The 21,378-nt window shown below is 43.2% G+C and overlaps 1 protein-coding gene across 1 annotated transcript in view; it reads left to right on the top strand.

Moving 5' to 3' along the window:
- Positions 1-9,570: 9,570 nt before the first annotated feature.
- LOC129833088 (myoferlin-like) overlaps positions 9,571-21,378 on the top strand; it is a 65,096-nt gene continuing 53,288 nt past the window's right edge. The window contains exons 1-5 of the mRNA XM_055897379.1: positions 9,571-10,018; positions 11,549-11,604; positions 11,957-12,048; positions 19,605-19,713; positions 20,421-20,517. Coding sequence (XP_055753354.1) covers positions 9,931-10,018; positions 11,549-11,604; positions 11,957-12,048; positions 19,605-19,713; positions 20,421-20,517 — 442 coding nt within the window. The 5' untranslated portion in view covers positions 9,571-9,930. The remainder of the gene's footprint in view (positions 10,019-11,548; positions 11,605-11,956; positions 12,049-19,604; positions 19,714-20,420; positions 20,518-21,378) is intronic.

A 21,378-nucleotide genomic window follows, 5' to 3' on the forward strand; every position in this document is an offset into this window, starting at 1 on the left:
TGCTATAAACTTGTTAATTGAGGCTCCAAATCATCTGACATAAATCCAGTTTACAGCCTCTGTGTATATCATTGTCAGCCAGAGCAAGTGCAATAAACAGTTAATGCATCAGGTTGAATCTAACATGGCTAAAGGTGACCTGTCTTTTTATTACTATCTCATATTACTGTGAATTGCACCCTCTATCCTAAACAACATTTTGGGATTAATATTCTCAAAGCTATAAACAAAAAACTACTTCGGTATCATTCCAGAGAGCAAATAGGTTCCCATTGAAAAATGGTTTCAAGGATGATACAGGGCACACCTGCATGTACTGTAGTCGGATCCTGTGGTTTAATGATTGTTTCTGTGGGTGTTGCTGAGACAACCTCCCTGTGGGTCTGTTACAGTAATGCCAGTGAGAGTTCAGTAAGTTACATTGTGTGTGAATGGGAAAGTGTGCTGCTGGGCTGGATGGTTGTTAGGGCTCTATGGCCAGCCTGTGGCTGTGGTAAGGCTGGGCTGTATTTGTGGACGGAGCTGTGCTGCGGGAGATGGCGGCTTGGCGTAGTCTGGGAAAAGCATGAGCCCAAACCACAAACTGTTTTTCCAGCTGTGATAATCCAGGCAGCCTGGGAAATCAGCTCAGAGCATTGTTTGAATAATTGTTTGTAGGGGGTCTTTCGTGAAAACGTCAAACTTGTTGTGGTACATGATACAAAGATCTGTCCTTTTCACACAAAACACGTCATATCCTTTCAGAGTGTACCTCAACTCTTTTAGGTGAAATAGCATGTTAAATTACTTGTGCATGAGAACATACAGCAGATACTCTCTGTGTACACTTGTGAACCACATATAGCAGAATGTTCAAAAATACTAGAACGGGGCTGGGTATGTCTGCCTATACAATGTTTGGATGAGATTTAGAAATAAAATAAAGATCCCTGTGAGAATGACCTGAGGATGCGACTATCAAGGAAGAGACCAGAAGGGACGAAGACAGGAAGATGGGTGAGTGATAACGCAAGGATGACTGACAAGTTCATTAATATACAGAAGCGGCGGCCAGACGGACAGAACCAAAAGCACCCCAGGTCACCCACCACCTGGGGTGAGGCAGAGCAGGACCCGTCCGGCACACGTGGGGTGTACACACACACACACACACACACCATACACACACACACCATACACACACACACACACACACACACACACACACACACACACACACACACACACACACACACACACACACACACACACACACACACACACACACACACACACACACACATACACACATACACATACACACACACACACACAGAAATATAGACTGTGAGAAGAGTTTGACAGGGGACTGTGTGCGCAGCTGTCTGTTGAGTAGGGATCAGAGTTGGATGTGACTGACGTCATAGAATGCAGAAATGGTGTGACTTTTTCCTTTGATTTTATCTACAGCATTTCTTCTCTTTGAAAGAGGTTTGCTTAGACCCTTGAGCATGCTTGGGCAGTATAACTTGACTTTTAAAGATGACCAGAGTAATACACCCTGACATTCTATTGCAAATTGAAGAAAGGGGAAACACATGCACCACAGCCAGTGTTGGGAAACTACTCCGAAAATACAGTTTACCAAGCTACTAATTACATCACACTGTAAGAAGTTAAGCTACACTAAAGCAACCTGAAGAAAAATATATTTTACTAAACTAAAGATACTTTGAAAACTTAAATTACAACCTGAACTACATAGAGTTCACTACTCCCCAACACTGACCAGTCCAAGGAGTGAGAGAAGGCTGCTGCCATGTCAAAGTAATTAAGACTGGATAGGGCTCATGCATAATTGTATGGCAATGCACGCTGTGGCGCTAGGTAGATGAATAATGGATCAGACTCATAATTGCATTTGTAAATTAAAATTATTCACAGAAAACCGAGAGGTGAAAAAGAAAGATTGCGTTCTGGGTAATAGGAGGGGCGAAGGATGATTTTTGCACGTATGCGGAGATACACAAGCGTGCATTCAAGCAAATGATTGGCTGATTTTGAGACAAGTTAAATTTAGACAGAAAGCATACATAAAATGAAGAGGGCGCGTGGTGACGAAGTTGAATGTAGTCGATCTGAAGCTGAGTGAAAGCTGAATGTGTTTTCATCCCTCCTCCCCCTTGCCTAGCAGCACCCCTGCTCTACGTATAGATTTGACCTGCTACAACAACTGCACACACACCAATACTTGCACACACACACACACGCACACACACACACACAGGGGATATAGTAAATATGGTTATGGCTATGTCCGAGGTAGATCAGAAGAGTATGTACTGTATGCAGCCACTGATAAGTGAGATGTGTTGAGCAGGGTGGATATGGGCTTCATCTCCATCTTCAGTTCTATTTGTCTTTATCATGCAATGTGATGAACCCCTGGATAAAGCACAGTCAGATAATACTACTCTGCCCTCTAGTGGCATACTAACCAAGCACTATACTCTCTCTCTCTCTCTCTCTCTCTCTCTCTCTTTCTCTTTCTCTCACTCAAACATGCATGGCATGCATGCACGCATGCACACATACGCACACATACGCACACATACGCACACATACGCACACACACGCACACACACGCACACACACGCACGCACACACACGCACACACACGCACACACACGCACACACACACACACACACACACACACACACACACACACACACACACACACACACACACACACACACACACACACACACACACACACACACACACACACACACACGCACACTACAATCGATAGAACATCCTGTGTCACTTTACTTGGACTAAGAAAATACACTTTATGATTCTGTCAAGAAGTGTTATGACCATCCGAATTATATAATCCAGCAGTGGTGAAAAAAGTACTCAATTGTCATAATTGAGTATAATGTAAGATACGTTAATAAAAAATGACTCAAGTAAAAGTCCCCCAGTAAAATACTACTTGAGTAAAAGTAAAAAAATAGTATAGTGGTGGAAAAAGTACAACATTGTCATACTTGAGTAAAAGTTCAAAGTAAAAGTAAATGCTATACTTGAAAATCCTCATTTTAAGCAAACCAGACGGCACGATTTTCTCTTCTTTTTTCCCGGACAGACAGAGGCACATTCCAACACTCAGACATAATTTACAATTGCAGTATTTGTGTTTAATGAGTCCGCCAGATCAGAAGCAGAAGGTATGACAAAGCATTATATTGATATGCGTGAATTGGTGTCACGCCTTGTCACGTTCCTGACCTTATTTCCTTTATTTTGTCTTTGTTTAGTTGGTCAGGACGTGAGCTGGGTGGGCATTCTGTGTTATGTGTTTCTATGTTTAGTTTCATTGTTAATTAGCCTGATATGGTTCTCAATCAGGGGCAGGTGTTTTACATTTCCTCTGATTGAGAACCATATTAAGGTAGGCTGTTCACACTATTTGTTTGTGGGTGATTGTTGCTGTGTCTGTGTTTGTTGCATCACACGGTACTGTTTCGTTTCTTTTCATTCTTTCCTGTTCGTGCGTTCATTGTTTTATGTTCTCAAATTCAGGTCTGTTAACGTCGTTTTGTATTTATCAAGTGTGCTTCGTGTTTGTTTTTTTCTTTAATTAAATCATTATGTCTTCATACCTCGCTGCATATTGGTCCGATCCTTGCTCATCCTCAGACGAGGAGGAGAACGAACGTTACACGCCTTGACCTTAGAGAGCCGTTTTATTTCTCTATTTGGTTAGGTCAGGGTGTGATGTGGGGTGGGAATTCTGTTTTGTTTTCTAGGTTTCAGTATTTCTATGTTTTGGCCGGGTATGGATCTTAATCAGGGACAGCTGTCTATCGTTGTCTCTGATTGAGAATCATACTTAGGCAGAGTTTTTCCCCACCTAATGTGTGGGTAATTATTATTTTCCGTTTGTGTGCACCTCGGTTGTGTCACGTTCATTGCTGTTTACCTGTTTGTTAAGGTTTCACTCCTATTAAAAGATGTGGAACTACCTGCACGCTGCGCCTTGGTTGATTTATGACAGGGAGTTTGAGGATAGCGAGCGTGACAATTGGACCATAACTCTCTCCTGCTAATCATTCAAAATGTAACGAGTAGTTTTGGGTGTCAGGGGAAAATGTATGGAGTAAAAAGTACATATTCTCTTTCGGAATGTAGTGGAGTAAAAGTTGTCAAAAATATAAATAGTACAGATACCACAAACGACTTACGTAGTACTTTTTTGCCTAAGTACTTTACACCACTGTAAGCCAGATAAGCCTATCACATACATGCCCTTATGCCAATCATCAGTCAAAAAGAGGGTGTCTTGTCCTGCTCTTTAAATCTGCTTCTGCATTCATCCCACCGTACCTTCTCTGCTGTGCAATCTGGTTTCCGAGCAGGTCACGGGTGCACCTCAGCCACGCTCAAGGTATTAAACGATATCATAACCAGCATCGATAACAGACAGTACTGTGCAGCCGTATTCATCGACCTGGCCAAGGCTTACGAATCACCGCATTCTTATCGGCAGACTCAACAGCCTTTGCTTCTCAAATGACTGCCTCGCCTGGTTCACCAACTACTTCTCAGAGTTCAGTGTGTCAAATCGGAGGGCCGGTTGTCCGGGCCTCTGGCAGTCTCCATGGGCTACCACAGGGTTCAATTCTCGGGCCGACTCTTTTCTCTGTATATATCAACGATGTCGCTCTTGCTGCCTGATCCACCTCTATGCAGACGACACCATTCTGTATACATCTGGCCCTTCTTTGGACACTGTGTTAACTAGCCTGCAAATGAGCTTCAATGCCATACAACACTCTTTCCGTGACCTCCAACTGCTCTTAAACGCTAGTAAAACTAAATGCATGCTTTTAACCGATCGCTGCCCGCCCGACAAGCATCACTACTCTGGACAGTTCTGACTTAGAATATGTGGACAACTACAAATACCTAGGTGTCTGGCTAGACTGTAAACTCTCCTTCCAGACTCATATTAAACATCTCCAATCCAAAATGAAATCTAGAATCGGCTTCCTATTTCGCAACAAAGCCTCCTTCACTCACACCGCCAAACATCCCCTCGTAAAACGGACTATCCTACTGATCCTCGACTTCGGTGATGTAATTTACAAAATAGCCTCCAACCCTCTACTCAGCAAACTGGATGCAGTCTATCACAGTGCCATCCGTTTTGTCAACAAAGCCCCACACACCACCCACCACTGCGACCTGTATGCTCTCGTTGGCTGGCCCTCGCTACATATTCGTCACCAGACCCACTGGCTCTAGGTCATTATAAGTCTTTGCTAGGTAAAGCTCCGCCTTATCTCAGCTCACTGGTCACGATAACAACACCCACCCGTAGCACACGTTCCAGCAGGTATATCTCACTGATCATCCCCAAAGCCAACACCTGCTTTGGCCGCCTTTCCTTCTGGTTCTCTGCTGCCAATGACTGGAACGAATTGCAAAAATCGCTGAAGTTGGATCCTTATATCTCCCTCACTAGCTTTAAGCATCAGCTATCTGAGCAGCTAACCGATCGCTGCAGCTGTACACAGCCCATCTGTAAATAGCCCAACCAATCTACCTACCTCATCCCCATATTGTATTTATTTACTTTTTGCTCTTTTGCACACCAGTATTTCTACTTGCACATCATCATCTGCACATCTATCACACCAGTGTTAATTTGCTCAATTGTAAATGGCCTATTTATTGCCTTACCTCCTCACGCCATTTGCACACACTGTATATAGACTTTTTGTCTATTGTGTTCTTGACTGTACGTTTGTTTATTCCATGTGTAACTCTGTGTTGTTGTTTGTGTGCACTGCTTTGCTTTATCTTGGCCAGGTCACAGTTGTAAATGAGAACTTGTTCTCAACTGGCCTACCTGGTTAAATAAATGTGAAATAAAATAAAAATCCGAAACAGAGCATTGGGTTTGACATCAATGTGTGCGCAATTACAAAAGGTATTTAATTGGTTAGGTTTCCCTCTCGAAAATTACAATTGAACGTAGGCCCTACACATACAGTAAGTGAACACATTTTAGAGCAGATAGTGTTAACAAACTGTAGCATATCCTACCTGTGTTTAGTGTCATATAAGGCCTAGTTGTGCGTGCTGTTGTGGCCGCATGTTGTGGCCGCATGAGAGAAAAACCAGACCATTCGCACAATCATCAGTGGCGTAGAGCAGTTTCGGTGCCCCCTGCAAGAGAAGAGAGAAACACGTGCAGTTGTATAGGTAATCTCATGTTTTACCAACACAACACAACAGTAAACAATACATTAATTGCACTATAACGATAATGATAATTGCATTACAATGACAAACGGTGCCCACAAACTGTTAAAACCTTCATAAAGTTGTCCGAACTGCAGAGCTTTCTTTTCAGCACCATGGAGTGAATCCTTACCACTGCTACACCTGGCTATCAGCGGAGCCTTGTCTGGCAGTGAAACAGTTCATTCAGCCTCATTTACTGCCTTTAAAAAAACATAGCTGATATGACTGACTTGCTTAAACAAGTGTGTTTTCTACTGAAATCTCATTTGAAATGAAGTGTGTTTTTTGTCTTACAGTAACGTTTTACTATGCTATTGTAACGGATGTGAAATGGCTAGCTAGTTAGCGGGTACGCGCTAGTAGCGTGTCTGGGCGAGGGGACGGTTTAAAGCTATGCTGTTACATTGATGCTGTTGACCCGGATCACTGGTTGCTGCGGAAAAGGAGGAGGTTGAAAGGGGGGTGAGTGTAACGGATGTGAAATGGCTAGCTAGTTAGCGGGTACGCGCTAGTAGCGTTTCAATCAGTTACGTCACTTGCTCTGAAACCTAGAAGTAGTGTTCCTCCTTGCGATGGGTAACGATGCTTCGTGGGCGACCGTTGTTGATGTGTGCCCTTGGTTCGCGCCCGGGTCGGGGCTAGGGGACGTTATACTGTTACACTATTATATTTGGTTCTGATATGTACAATACTATGATTTGTGATCTTGCAGACATTGATTCAGCATTGATCTCACTTTATTAAACAAGCACCATTCCCCAGAGTAGCCTGTTCTCTAGGAGTAGAGCAGAGACTGCGTAAAGTAGAAGCTTCGGGCCTTTAGCTGACAGGAAGAAGGGTTGAGTAAAAGTCGAATCCACAGTAGGGTGACAATATGTTCCGGATTGTGCGGGACAGATTGGATTGTGCGGGTCCTGCATTTTGGCCCTTTGTCCCGCATCCCGCAACCAAACAATCATGTCCCGCATTTCATAAAACAATTCTAACACCACTTATTTACAAAAAAAGTTGATTTATTACGTATTCCAGTTAGGCATTCAAATCTGTCTCTTTTGCAGCAGAGAGGAAGAGGCGAAGCAAGAGGATTCAATCGCCAAAATATGTCCAAAATAAGCCCAACGTGTTTCTTTGTGCTTATTTTGGACCTAAGGGGACAACGACTCCCATTGTTAGGACGCATACATGGGCATCTCGTCATTATATACTGATCTCTGTTTGCAGTCACGTTGCACTTTAGACAAGATATACATAAAATAGATGTGGTACAGATGATGTTAAACACTTCTCCGATCCTTGTTGAGATCTGATATTCTGCGCAGCGCAAGGTGATACGGCCAATGTCATATCGTCAAACTTTTATAAAATCCTTTCGGGTCTAAATTCCAGCTAAACTTGGAGGGGACAGTTAAAAAAAGCATGCGTCTGACAAAACGCTACAAAAGTAAATAAATAGCCGTATTTGAAAATATATATTTTTTATAGGCTCTTCATGCTCATTAGTTGCTCATCTAACATATTCGCGGTTGTCAAAGTCTCCCTTATTAACTGTTTTACATTCCCTGAGACCAACCAGAAATGTTTCCTTGGCCAAGTATTCCCAGATTTTCCCAAAACAGACAAACATTTGCTCTCTCATTTCTGCATGACCAAATTTTGCGTAAAACAAAGGAGTAGGCTATAGGCGCGCTACAGTTAGCTTGTGTGGTGAAGTGCGAGGGTGTTTTTGTGTGTGTGTGTGTGTGAAGTGAGACTTCCTATCACGAATGCCATTGGCTCCAGCCAGGGTTTCTGGTGGTCCCACCTTTGAAAAAAAATCTGTTTTAAAGCTCAGGTCACCTGACCTCTGTTTAATTTACAGGCCAGGTGTATTCAGGATTCTCTTAAAGTTGAATACAAACTAAAAACTTAATGACTTGGTTTGAAGTTACTGTGAGATTATTTTGGCATGGAATTTAGAGTATGCTTTTGCATAGGTTTTAGGTTAGAAAATGTTACTAATAATGGTCTAACCATAGGATGGATTGCAGTTTCTCCTTATCCATAAGGAACCAACATGTTAATATAAGGAGTGTAAAAAGTTCTGCCTAGAGGTAGCTCTCCAAGGGGTTTGGCCAACACTGGTCTATGTTTCCCAAATACTGGGGGTTTGAATATGTTCATGTCACATTTTGACATTCTAAAAATTATCCCACATTTAAGAAAAATCGAATGAAAATCAATCAGGTGGTTGAGGCTGATTTACAAAACCTTGCCATCATCTTACTCTACATAGGCAAGATATTTTGCAATTATGCCTACCGTTTCTGCCTAATAGCTTGTGCACAATACTAAAATGACAAATCAGGGTATTTGAGGCAGGGGCATTTCAATATTGCCTATTCTCATTATATGACTTAGACGACAGTGAGCTCCAAAGGTATTGGGACTGTGACACTTTCTTGTTGTTGTTTTGTCTCTGTACTCCAGTACACAATGACTATGAAGTTAAAGTCCAGACTGTCAGCTTTAATTTGAGGGTATTTTCATCCATGTCGGGTGAACCGTTTAGAAAGGACAGCACTTTTTGTACATAGTCCCACATTGATTAAATCAAGCTTGTGAGTCTACGAACTTGTTGGATGTATTTGCTGTTTGTTTTGGTAGTTACAGATTATTTTATTCCCAATAGAAATGTATGGTAAATAATTGATTGTGTCATTTTGGAGTCAAATAAAGGTTAAAAATAAACATAAACATAATAAATATCATATCCTCAGGACATGCTAACCTCTCACCGTTATGACATTTGTACGTCTGTCTCACTCATCATTATTCATAATTATTATTATTATTATCATTATTCACGATTCATTCAGGACTATCCGACTATCTGTAAAACGTGTCACTGTCCCAAATCTTTTGGAGCTCACTCACTGTCCATAAATGCTTACAAAAGTGCAAAGCCCTTATTGAATTTCTTTTGGTTTCGTTTTTTCCAAATACACAAGTTGGCATATCAGATTTCAAATAGCCGAATTAAACCAGCAAAATGACTTAGATGTGAAATAATAAAAGTATAGTAATAGCAGTAGTATTCTTGCTGTGATAAGGTTGGTCATGGGACTTCTTTTTTTTAAAGGAAAATCGCCGCGGTCAGTTTAGGGTACCACACTTACCGTTGTTCAACCCCATCACCTCTGAGTGGCGCTGCGGTGTAGGCTACATTTGAACCACGGTAGACTGTAAAAAACTGTTACAGATGCATGTAAATCACTCAACGTAGGGTATGACGACTTGTAGCCTTTTTAGAGTAGCCTATAGTCAAACAATATTTTGACAACGTCAAGTTTCTTTATAAACTCATAACAATATCACAAGTAGTAGAAGTAGATGTAACAAGTAGGACGGCTAGTAACCTAACAGATTCTGACTATAGCCTACACGACGTGATGGAATACTTTTTAACACACATCCATAATATTTTTTTCCATTCTGACTCATACAGTGGATAGCCAAATAATTCGGGACTTCACTCCTCCTCTAAGGGAGCATTTCCTCTGTTACAATGACCGCTGGGGAAGAGACGCCTTGGTAGAGGATCATGCTGTGATTCATAAGGGAGTTATAATACAGACTTTAAAAACTCTGTAATAATGTTGCGCGTCGTAGTGGAATCAGCCAAAGGCATCCCCAAAAAGAAACTCGGAAACCCAGATCCCATAGCAGCGGTAGTGTTCAAAGGTGAGTTATTGTTTTGTTGCCTCTTGCTGTGGCATTTAGCCCACATTTTCTCTTTGGTTTCAATGTCTTGATTGTTGGCTATTCTTGAGAAGTTCAAAACATCTGGATCAAAGACGTTCTCCAAATGTAGGCTAATATAAATCAAAGATGAAGACATGCAGAGTTGCTTTCAGGTTGTAGCCTACTGTTTAGTTAGGGTACTTTATAGTTCTCTTTATTTTAAAGGTACATTATCCTTTCTGCCCATTGCTGTCAATGTTGGGTTAGCTGAACCATTTTCTGTCTATCATTTATTCTTTGAACCAACAACTGCAAGATTCTACAATAAGATGATATTCTGATGGATTTTGTAGTCCCCAAACATTTAACATGTTCAATGAACACAAACATGATGATCTTTGTATTCAAATTGGAGATACTGCATCATTAACTGTGAGCATGTAAAGGCACAAAACTACTATAAATTGCATTGAAGGTACAACAATGGTACTGTGCATTGGTTCTGAGATACCCGAACCTCATTTTGCCTGCTTTGAGGCAATGAGTCACATTAAATAATGTTGCCTCTATTGTGTTACACAGAGGGAAAACATATTCCCTTATAAGGGGTTGGAATCACCCATTCTCCCCTGTCATCAACAGCTCTGCAGCTAGGTCAATGTGCTTCATTTTTGCATGGATATTTTAGGATAAGAGTCAGTCCAAGATGCACATTCAACTTTTATGGTTCAATATGTTGCCACTGTAAGTTGGCTCACTATGTTACCAGCCCCAGGGATGTTGTAGTTATTACCCATTTTAAAACTACCTGTATATGTTAAAGGCCCAGTGCAGTTAAAAACGTGATATACCTGTGTTTTATATATATTTCTATTATGAGGGTGGAAATTCAAATTGTGAAATTTATGATAATGCCCTTTTAGTATAAGAGCTGTTTGAAAAGAACGCCAGAAAATTTCAGCCTGTTTTGGTGGGATGGAATTTTGGCCTACCTGGTGACATCACCAGACAGTAAATTAGTTAAGAGACAAATAAGAAACAAACCTCTCTGCCAATAACAGCTAGTTTTCCCCTCCCCACTTAGGCCACTCCTAAACAATCCTAGCAAAATGATTGATTGAGAACTTAGCATTTTTGCAAAGAAGCAATTTTTGTTTATTTTTGACCATTTAATTAAAAACAATCACAGAAACATAATTGTTACCCAGAAAGGATTTGATATTGAGATAAAACAGCATTGGACCCAGAGAAATATATTCTACCCATACATATACTCCCGAGTGGTACAGCTGTCTAAGGCACTGCATCTCACTGCTTGAGGTGTCAATACAGACACCCTGGTTTGATTCCCTGGCTGTATCACAACCGGCCGTGATTGGGAGTCCCGTAGGGCGGTGCACAATTGGCCAAGTGTCGGCCGTCATTGTAAATAAGAATTTGTTCTTAACTGACTTGCCTAGTTATATGAAGGGTTCATATAAAAACGTATATTCCATGTTTTAATCTTGCCACTTTGTGTAAACACTACAGGTGAAAAGAAGAAAACTAAAGCAATTGATAGTGAACTCAATCCCGTGTGGAATGAAGTAAGTATAAATATTTACATTACATTCCATCCTCTCTCTGGCAGTCTCTGGGAATGTTGAAAAAGGCCTCGAGAGGAATGTATTATGTGGAGGAGGGCCTCGAGAGGAATGTATTATGTGGAGGAGGGTATGAGAAGGAATTAGGGAATGAGGCTAATATTTTGTCCGCTGTGCTTAATGTTTGTTGATGACTCAACATGGAGGAGTTATTTTTAGATAGAGGAATGATAACTGTTAACACTTCCCCTTTGATGTAAAACATCTGCAGCCCCCTCCATGTTTCATAGTTTCATAATTTAACTAACATTGGCAGAGTTGTGTTTGTATGAGCTAACTCAATTTGTGGTTGCAGGTGCTTGAGTTCGACCTAAAGGGCTCCCCATTGGATGCCTCCTCCTTTTTGGACGTGATTGTGAAAGACTATGAGACTATTGGCAAAGACAAGTACGTACCTGGCATGTATCTACTGTATATGTCTCAAATGTTTTGTGAGAGAACGCACATCACACACACACACGCACACACACCTCCTGCTAATCGGACGCTGCTAGTGCTGCTAGGGAGGAGGAGGAGGAACATGGTGTTTTACTCAGTTGGACCTCTGTCATTTCTCAGTCAAAGTGCCCCTCCATTAGTATGTGAACCTGGTCATTACAATACAGTGTCTGGTAAGCACAGGTTATACAGAGAGTGACTTAAAGGGAAAGTTCAAACCCTGAGGCCAGTGCTGAGTTTAAACTGAGTTGTAAAAAACTAGAGTAAGCACTTCTGCGGAGGGAGATCCATAATGTTCATTAAGGTCAAATCTTCAGGTTACTTGCATAACCCCGGGTTCTCTGATAATATGAGTGAGCTATCTTACATATGGGGCATGCCCTTTGGGGCGAGATCATAAGGAAGCTCCAATCACACAACATCTGCCTTAAACAGACAGGAGGCGTGGCGAATAGTGGGCAACCCCACTTATTATAATGCGCCAAGTCCCGTACTCTAGCTCATTATCAGACATATGTTTTCCTCCTTGTGCATATTGAGATACCCCAATCATATTATCAGAGAACAGGGGTTACGCAAGTAACCTTAAGATTTGACCTTAAGGAAGATTATGAATCTCTGACTGCAGAAGAGCTTACCCTAGTGCTTTTTCAAATACTTTTTTCGTTATCTCAAATATGGGTATCTCACATATAGTCAACTCCTATAGCGCTCATGTGCTCTCCGAAGCTAGATAGTCTTGACATAATCATCCCTCAGAGGCCTCAACACAGCACCGTATATGTCAGCGAGGGCACAGTGACGTCTAGTTCGTAAATCCTCATAAACGTATGAGGGGTAGCCCAACATGCCGCATTGCAGCGTCACCTCTTGCTAGTTCAAAGAACAGCGGGCAGTGTGTGTCTTTGCGCATGCGTAGAGATCTATGGATGTTTGTCCGTATTTTTCCACCACACTTGAGCCACCACTTCGGGAAGGAGTCTCCAGTCCCCAATACAGGGGGTTCCCTCTGGACTACAAGTCCGTTCCGGACATGAGTCACGCGTAAAGAGTGATGTGCGCTGCTCCACAGAATCATTTTCTGGGCTGGTCTGCACAAACGCAGAGATCAGGTGCCACCTTGGTGATTGATGTATGCCACTACAGTCGTTTGTCCATTCTGACCAGGATGTGACAATTCCGAAGAAAAGGCAGAAAATGCTTTAGTGCAAGGAGCACTGTAAGCAACTCAAGGTAATTTATGTGAGCATGACATAATTGTGGGGACTACAATCCATTCAATGCTCCCCCCTCACAGACTGCACCCCACCCTGTGAGAGATGCGTCTGTTATCACTACTTTCCTCACAGACTACCTCTAGGGGAATACCCTTGGTGAAAATCGAGGGGTCCCGTCAGTGGCGGAGAGACGCTATGCTTGGTGAGGACTCCGTTATCCTCCGATGGAGGTGACTAAGGTAACACAGGCATAGGGCAGTCGTTTGCACTGAAAGCACTGAAAATACCAGCACTGAAAATATCTCATCCTCAATAGTCCCAACAGAACTACTGAGATGGTGGAGGCCATCAACCCCAACATACAGAGACACGTCTTGAGTGTGACCATATGACCCCATTGGAACATGGAGAGACATGATTCAACAGAAGCAACATGATTCGCCCGTCTGATAGTGCGGCCTGGAAAGAGATAGAATTCAGAACTACGCCTAGATATTCTGTTCTCTATGTGGGCACTAAACAGCTGTTTATCTGATTCATCCTGAAGTCTACAAGGGCAGCTCTGTCTCTCACTGCCTGCTTCTGTTAATGGGAGCAGAGCAGGTAGTGGTCTATGTACGTGGAGATCCTGTATCCTCTGCATCTCAGGGGAGTTAGGGCCACCTCCACACACTTGCTGAATGTCCGAGGGGCTAGTGATATCCTGAAGGGAACTGCGAGATACTCGAAACCCTGATAGGCAAACTTGAGAAATCTCCTATGTGCTGGCAGAATGCTTATGTGAAAATGCTGCAAATTGACTGGTGAACCAATCGCCTCGACTCGACAATCAAAGCAAGACAGCACTTTGTGTGTAAGCATAAGGAATGTGAACTTTTTCAGATAGCTGTTGAGGATCTGTTGGTCCAAGATGGGGCGCTGGAGAATGGATGAAAATAAATGTTCCGTCTTGCCAGGGAGAGACGTGTCGTTGAGGGAGGCACAGCGTTCGGGGTGGAAGTGGTTAGCGAGAGATTGTTCCACTGCTCCTCCATACCTTGCATGTCCATGGCAGTGAAGTCCCTCGGTGGGACCTTACCGGAAAGGGGTTTGTCCCAGTTGTGTTTAGCCTCCACCAAGCATGCTGGGATCATGGGGACACGCTGTCTCCCAGGGTCGGTACGGGATGAGAGTCTCTTCCCATCGAACCAGTCTCTTTCACCGTTTTCGCACAAATGGATTAGCCTGTACTGCAGGCTGGGAGAGGAGGGCCCTCCACTCAGGGTGCTGGAAGGTCTTGAGGCCTGAGCCTTGGGGTCTTCTTCCCCTTCCTTAACCTCATTGCAGAAGAGTCACACAATACTGTTGTCCTCCTCATCATAAACCCCTATACCTCCTTTCCCTGCTGCTAGCTTGTCGAACAGACTGGATATCTGGGGGGAGACCGCCCATAACCTTGGCCCAGCTCGGGGTTGTTGGGCTGCTTCTTCGCCCGAAGGCTGGGAGGAAGAGGAGCCTCGAGGGGGGCTGCTCTGCACACCCTCCAGCTGAGGCTGGACTCCGGCATCTCCTTGCAATGCTCGCAGGGTCTGGGTTAGCAAGAGCCGCCAGAACATGCTCCAGTCCCAAGCAGGCAACACAGATAGGATGTGTGTCCTTCACTGACATCATGGACCCACACAGGCATGGGTGAGCCTGTTGGGGAACAGGAGGCCAGCTGGGTACACACTGTGAAGGGGTAGTAGTATCCATAGCTCTGGATAGTGGAGGGTTAAAGGCTATGCATGTACTGGCCGATGCTTAGCTGTGTAGCAAGTCCTGACATTAGCTAGCTAGCTTTTACCCCGTGGGCTATTAGCCTAGCTTTTGCTAACATGTTGCTAGCTGAAGACAAAGTGGATAGCATTCATTTTTGATGAGCTAGCTGGTTAGCTTTACCTTGCAGCGTGGGCTAACTGGGTAGAAAGGGCTAGTTGAATGAGCTATCTCTAAGCTTGTGCTGGCCGACATTTAGCTGTGAAGCTAGTCCTGGTGTTAGCTAGCTAGCATTCACCTTGTGGCCTAATAGTCTAGCTATTGCTAGTGTAACGGATGTGAAATGGCTAGCGGATACGCGCTAATAGCGTTTCAATCGGTTACGTCACTTGCTCTGAGACTTGAAGCAGAGCCGCGGCTTTTGTGGAGCGATGGGTGACGACGCTTTGTGGGTGTCAGTTGTTGATGTGTGCAGAGGGTCCCTGGTTCGCGCCCGGGTCGGGGCGAGGGGACGGTCTAAAGTTATACTGTTACATTGATGCTGTTGACCCGGATCACTGGTTGCTGCGGAAAAGGAGGAGGTCGAAAGGGGGGTGAGTGTAACGGATGTGAAATGGCTAGCTAGTTAGCGGGTACGCGCTAATAGCGTTTCAATCGGTTACGTCACTTGCTCTGAGACTTGAAGTAGGGTTTCCCCTTGCTCTGCAAGGGCCGCGGCCTTTGTGGAGCGATGGGTAACGATGCTTCGTGGGCGACCGTTGTTGATGTGTGCAGAAGGTCCCTGGTTCGCGCCCGTGTTGGGGCGAGGGGACGGTTTAAAGTTAAACTGTTACACTAGCACACTGCTGAAGAAAAAGCGTGTGGTGTATGTCTTCGGTGAGCTAGCTAGGTTAGCTTTGCCTTGCACCGTGGGCTATCCCCTTTTAAAAAATATTGCCGTTGTGAAACTACAGTAAAAGTGCAGTAACTGCAGTCGACTGTGATATTTCAGACGCAGTAATTGCAGAATAAATGCAGTGTACTGCAGTTAGTAAAAAAAACGGTGTTATTTTGGATGCAGATTTGCAACATACTGCAGTTATACTGCACTCTAACTGCAGTTATACTGCAGTGTATTGCATTTATACTGTACTCTGACTGCAAACTTTTTTTGTAAGGGACTGAATCTCAAAATTCTCATTTTTCCCTTCCACCGTGGTGGGAATTAGCAGCACGAAGCAGGTACTGCTAAGTGGGCAAGTGGGGCAAAAGTTAGCCATGTTAGTTTTGACTGGAGACTGAGAAGAACCCAACTTTTCCTTTCGGTAAAAGTACTTAACACTCTATACGAGAAGCAGTATCCTATCCTCAGTGGCGAGTTCACAATTAAGTCGGAAAACAATGAGACAAGTCGTGCTGAGGAGAGTGTAGAGAGAGCTTGTGATCTCCGTAAGGAAGAAAACGATAATGAGCTAGCGGGCGGGACGTAGCGTCTTATAATAGGTTGTGTGATTGGAGTGTCCTTGTGATCCCGTCCCGAAGGGCTTACCCCATACGTGAGATACAGAAAGAAGTATTTGAAAGAGAAGTTAGTTGATCTACAATTACATAAAAAAGCTCAAGTTTTTCCATTGCAATGGGCCACATAACGTTTACAGGAACTCCTCTTGCCATGACAACATGTGTTGAGGAAAATTGTGTTACCGCAGAGCTTCCATGATTACCACGTTGGTAAGTGAAAAGTGAGGGGGAATTTGAAGTAGCACAACCCCTTACAGCTCCTCTACCACACCCTGTACCTGCCTCCGTGTTCAGACTCGCTGTGCTATGTGAGGAGGATTTGTCTCTCTCTATGATGAAACAGTTTTCTCTCCAAAAGGCTATTGTTTCACCATGAGCACAAATCACTTCAAACTCAATAGATTCAAAATGGCCTCATGTGTCTTCTCTATATCAAGAGAAACAGGTATCAACATGCTTTTTACTTCACATATTAGTGATTTTAGATTGATGAAACATATCTAAGCTCTATTGATGCTTCATTGTTGTTCCATCTCCATTGTGACATTTTTAAGTCACGTAATGAGCAGCCTCTATTTAGCAACATGCTTTTCACCACTTCTCAGCAGGAACTCTAATCTAGATGTCAAGAGGGAGAGGGAGAGGGAGAGGGAGAGAGAGAGAGAGAGAGAGAGAGAGAGAGAGAGAGAGAGAGAGAGAGAGAAAGAGAGAGACAGACAGAGACAGGAACTCTAATCTAGATGTCAAGAGGGAGAGGGAGAGGGAGAGGGAGAGAGAGAGAGAGAGAGAGAGAGAGAGAGGGAGAGAGAGAGAGAGAGAGGGAGAGAGAGAGAGAGAGAGAGAGAGAGGGAGAGGGAGAGGGAGAGGGAGAGGGAGAGAAGGCTATGGTAATGAGAGTGACTTACGTCTTTGATTTTCTATAATGTCTGGGGGGGGGGGGGGGTCTGTTTGAGGCAGAGTCCAGACTCAAACACAAGCAAAATTACAGAGCTTGCACAGGCTTGTCACTGGCAGATGGGTGGTTGATCTTGAGTATGTTTGAGAATCCTTGGCAGATGTGTGTGTGTATATGGGTGAGATTGACTCATTCAGTATAAACACACACTCAATAAGGGGGGGCGAGGGGTGGGGTGTTTTGGATATAAGGACATCTCCTAGTGACCACCATATACAATCATTTGTCCTGTTGAGTCATTTTAAATCCTCCATATCCAACGTCAGAATTCTAAAAAAGCTCAAAATGATATACACACATGGATACATACAGTGTGTTTTTTCTGCCAGACACTAGACAGTTAACTATAGCCTGCTCTTGCCAACTCCATTACTCATTGTCAATCCAAACATGGCATGACATTGAGTGACAAGGAGTTGACATGATAGCACAAATAGACTGGCACAGTTAGCAGCAGGGCCTTTGATATCAGCAAAAGAAAGAACTCCATATTATGCTGTACTGTTTGACTTCATGGTGTGGAACTGCTTTAGACTCATAAAAGAGGAACTAGCCACTACCCAGTGCATAAATATAGCCAACTAGTGTGCTGGCAGGTAGTGTGTGTTCCATATCATTAGTAACAGTCAACTCATTTCCTCAGGGGGAAAATATTCAACAATGGGTATTTTGCATGTGTCTGCTCGCCTATGAAAAGTCAAGTGCCAACTAACTGAGTGAAGAAAAAATGTGAAAAGTGTAAAATTCCAAGAGGAATAAAAACAAAAGACTCAAAGAGCATTCCTCTCTCAGCTTCAGAGTAGCCTGCTTCCAATGCCAAGGCGTGATCTCTACCGCTGACCCTGTAGTTCAACTTCATTTCCAGGATGTGTTTTAATGCATGATTGTTTATCTTTCTGTGTGTGATGACAAATTACATCAACACTGAGGTGACATAGCCAAGAGGGGAGAGGCATGACAACATCCCACCTTCCTCTCTCTCTCTCTCTCCTCCCCCACCCTCTTCTCTCTCCCTCTCTCTCCCCTTCTCCCGTCTGTCTCTCTTCTTCTCTTCTCTCCTCTCTTCTTCTCTCTCTATCCCCCTCTCTTCCTCCCTCTCTTTCAATTCACTTAAATTATATCTCTCAGTCCCTCCTTCTGTCTCTCAATTCAATTCCTCCCTCTCTCACTCTCTCTCTCACTCTCTCACTCTCTCACTCTCTCTTTCTCCTGTCTCTCTCTCTCTTTCTCCTGTCTCTCTCCTCCCCTCAGCCTGATACGCAAGGCCAGACTACAGGCATGCCTGTGGTAGATGCTAATTGCTCCCAGCGGCTAGTCTTTCCTCGTCCTCCCTTTCATGATTCTTTGCCCTCGTCTGTGGGATCAAGTGTTGTTCCTCACTACAGAGCACATATGACATTTTTCCCAGTGTTCTCCGGGGAAGGCTCTAATGATTGCCAAAATAAGCTAAGCTAGGCTGATGTTTATCATTGTGACAGCTCATGAAGATCACTCAGTTACAGGAAAGTCGTCTTCTCGCCACCATCCTATCACTTTTCTTTCTTGAGTCCCTCCAGTCCAGTACAAGCAAAGTGCCTCAATGGTATCAACAATATGTTGACATATACACACTTCTTTAACTTGTGGCTGCATGGAACAGTTGTGGCTATGTATACATAACAGGAATAACTGATATTAAGCAATGCAACGTGACTCTTAATCATGGTTGATTGCGTAATAAAGAACCCATGGTACCTTCCTAGTTAGTCCTCAGTTCCCCCGTAAGGGACTTTCATCAGATCTGTGTGGCAAATATAACTGCTCTATAGGACTTGTTGCTAGGTTTGTCAATTCTGAAAGAAGTACAAATGAGAACTGGATACTGCCTGTGATTAGTCAAAAAAACAAATATATACATACATATAAAATGACATACATCATTGTACACAAACAACAGAGGAAATCTACACCTCTTTATGCAGTAGACCAGCAAGCAAAATACATACATTTGTTTAAGTGATCTGTGTATGATATTATTATGTTACTGTATGCGTTTCCGCAAGAAAGATTCATATCACATAAATACAGTAGGTGCTCATTACCTTTTACCTGTATTCCAGATTTATTGGCTCAGCTAAGATCGCTCTCCTAGACCTGGCTCACGGTCACACCAAGTCCCTCCCAGCAAAGAACCTGTCCCTGGTCAATGAGAAGAAACAGGACACTGGGGTGAGTTTCTCTATGGCTACACACTTGTGTCACAAAGAATGAACAGCTTCAAGAATGAACAAGATTTGTAAACACGAATAAGCATTTATAATTGGCTTATTCTTAAAAGTAAATGAAGTGTAACCAATAATACACTTTATTGTAGTGACATTGGCAAGAGGTTCGGTGCTTTTGGCTTAACGGCTAATGTGTTGGGTTGACAATCGCTGGACCCGGGTTCGAGTCCTGGTCAGAACAAACACACAAATTCCCTACATTGGTGTAAGAGGTGGGATGGCGCCCATAAGGTCATCGGAAAGGCGTGTACACATGAAGAACTTGGAATAAAGAAGCTTGGGGAAATGTTCTCTTGAAGGAAGGAGCTAATGTAGCGAATATTTCGCTACACTCGCATTAACATCTGCTAACCATGTGTATGTGACCAATAAAATTTGATTTGATTGGAGTAGCGACCTCAACCCAACACCTAGGGGCCTCGTCAAGAGGTTTGGGTCTCTTGGCGTAACCGCTAAGGTGTTGGGTTGACAGTTGCTGAACCCAGGCCCGAGTCCCGGTCAGAACTACCCCATGCATATAATAACTAGGTTAAAACTTCTTGATCATTGGCCATATCATGTCAATGTAAAATAATGTAAGTTAAAGTTGTCAGTACATTGAGACATTGTCTTCAAGCAGCATGTTGACAATTAATCCCATCTGTTTTTTAGGCGACCATTAATTTGATGATTGGGTATGAGCCGCCAGCTAACACAACTCCTAACCCTAACAATCAAACTGATGAAGACCAGTCGTATGGGGACACAGGTCAGTTTAACATAACAAATATGTGGCACACCATCTTTTGTTTTGGTTAAGCAAAATGGTGTCCTTCTCTCATGAGATCGTTCCTATGTCTTTGTTATGCCGGTAATGTAAATCAACTCTTCTACATGTAGTTTGGGAAAAGTATGCAGCTATCGCAGTGGTATGTTTGGGTTTGGTATTGCAGTGGTATGTTTGGGTTTGGTATTGCAGTGGTATGTTTGGGTTTGGTATTGCAGTGGTATGTTTGGGTTTGGTATTGCAGTGGTAGCCTGGTTCCCAGATTTGTTTGTGTGTTAGCCAACTCCTCTGTTGTTCAATGTCATGTAACGAGCATAAAGTACAAACAGATGTGGTAGCCAGGGTTGTGTTCATTAGGGCACACAACAGGAAACGTTTGAAAACGGAAAACAAAAGCTTACATTTCAGGTAGTCCCTACTTGTTTCAGAGTTTTTTTTCTCACCATTTGGTCTCTAATGAATGCAACCCAGAACCAGGCTAATGAGGTGATGTTGTGGTTTTAGGCTTTGGTTGGTAGGAAGTATTGGAGTGGTACTGGCTTGTCTGGTTTCATTTCACAAGTGAAAGGCTGCTTGCTGTTTATGGAAATGGAGGATGCAAATTGGAAAGGAAAACAACACTCCCAGCCTTTTGCAGACTCTGCCACAAGGAAACATAATCAATAGAACATACTTTGTAGTACGTTCCATCTGTGGCTCGCTTTTGGAGTCAGGTCCAGGAATGGTTGTTATGTCATAATATCAGGTTACAGATGGACCTGCAAACTGTGTTGTTAGGTGATCTGAAAAACTACGATCAGTCAATAGGAAATATAATTTTACTCCTGGGTAAAGTTTTTATTT

Source organism: Salvelinus fontinalis, chromosome 34, assembly GCF_029448725.1.
Source record: "Salvelinus fontinalis isolate EN_2023a chromosome 34, ASM2944872v1, whole genome shotgun sequence".
NCBI classification, from domain to species: domain Eukaryota; kingdom Metazoa; phylum Chordata; class Actinopteri; order Salmoniformes; family Salmonidae; genus Salvelinus; species Salvelinus fontinalis.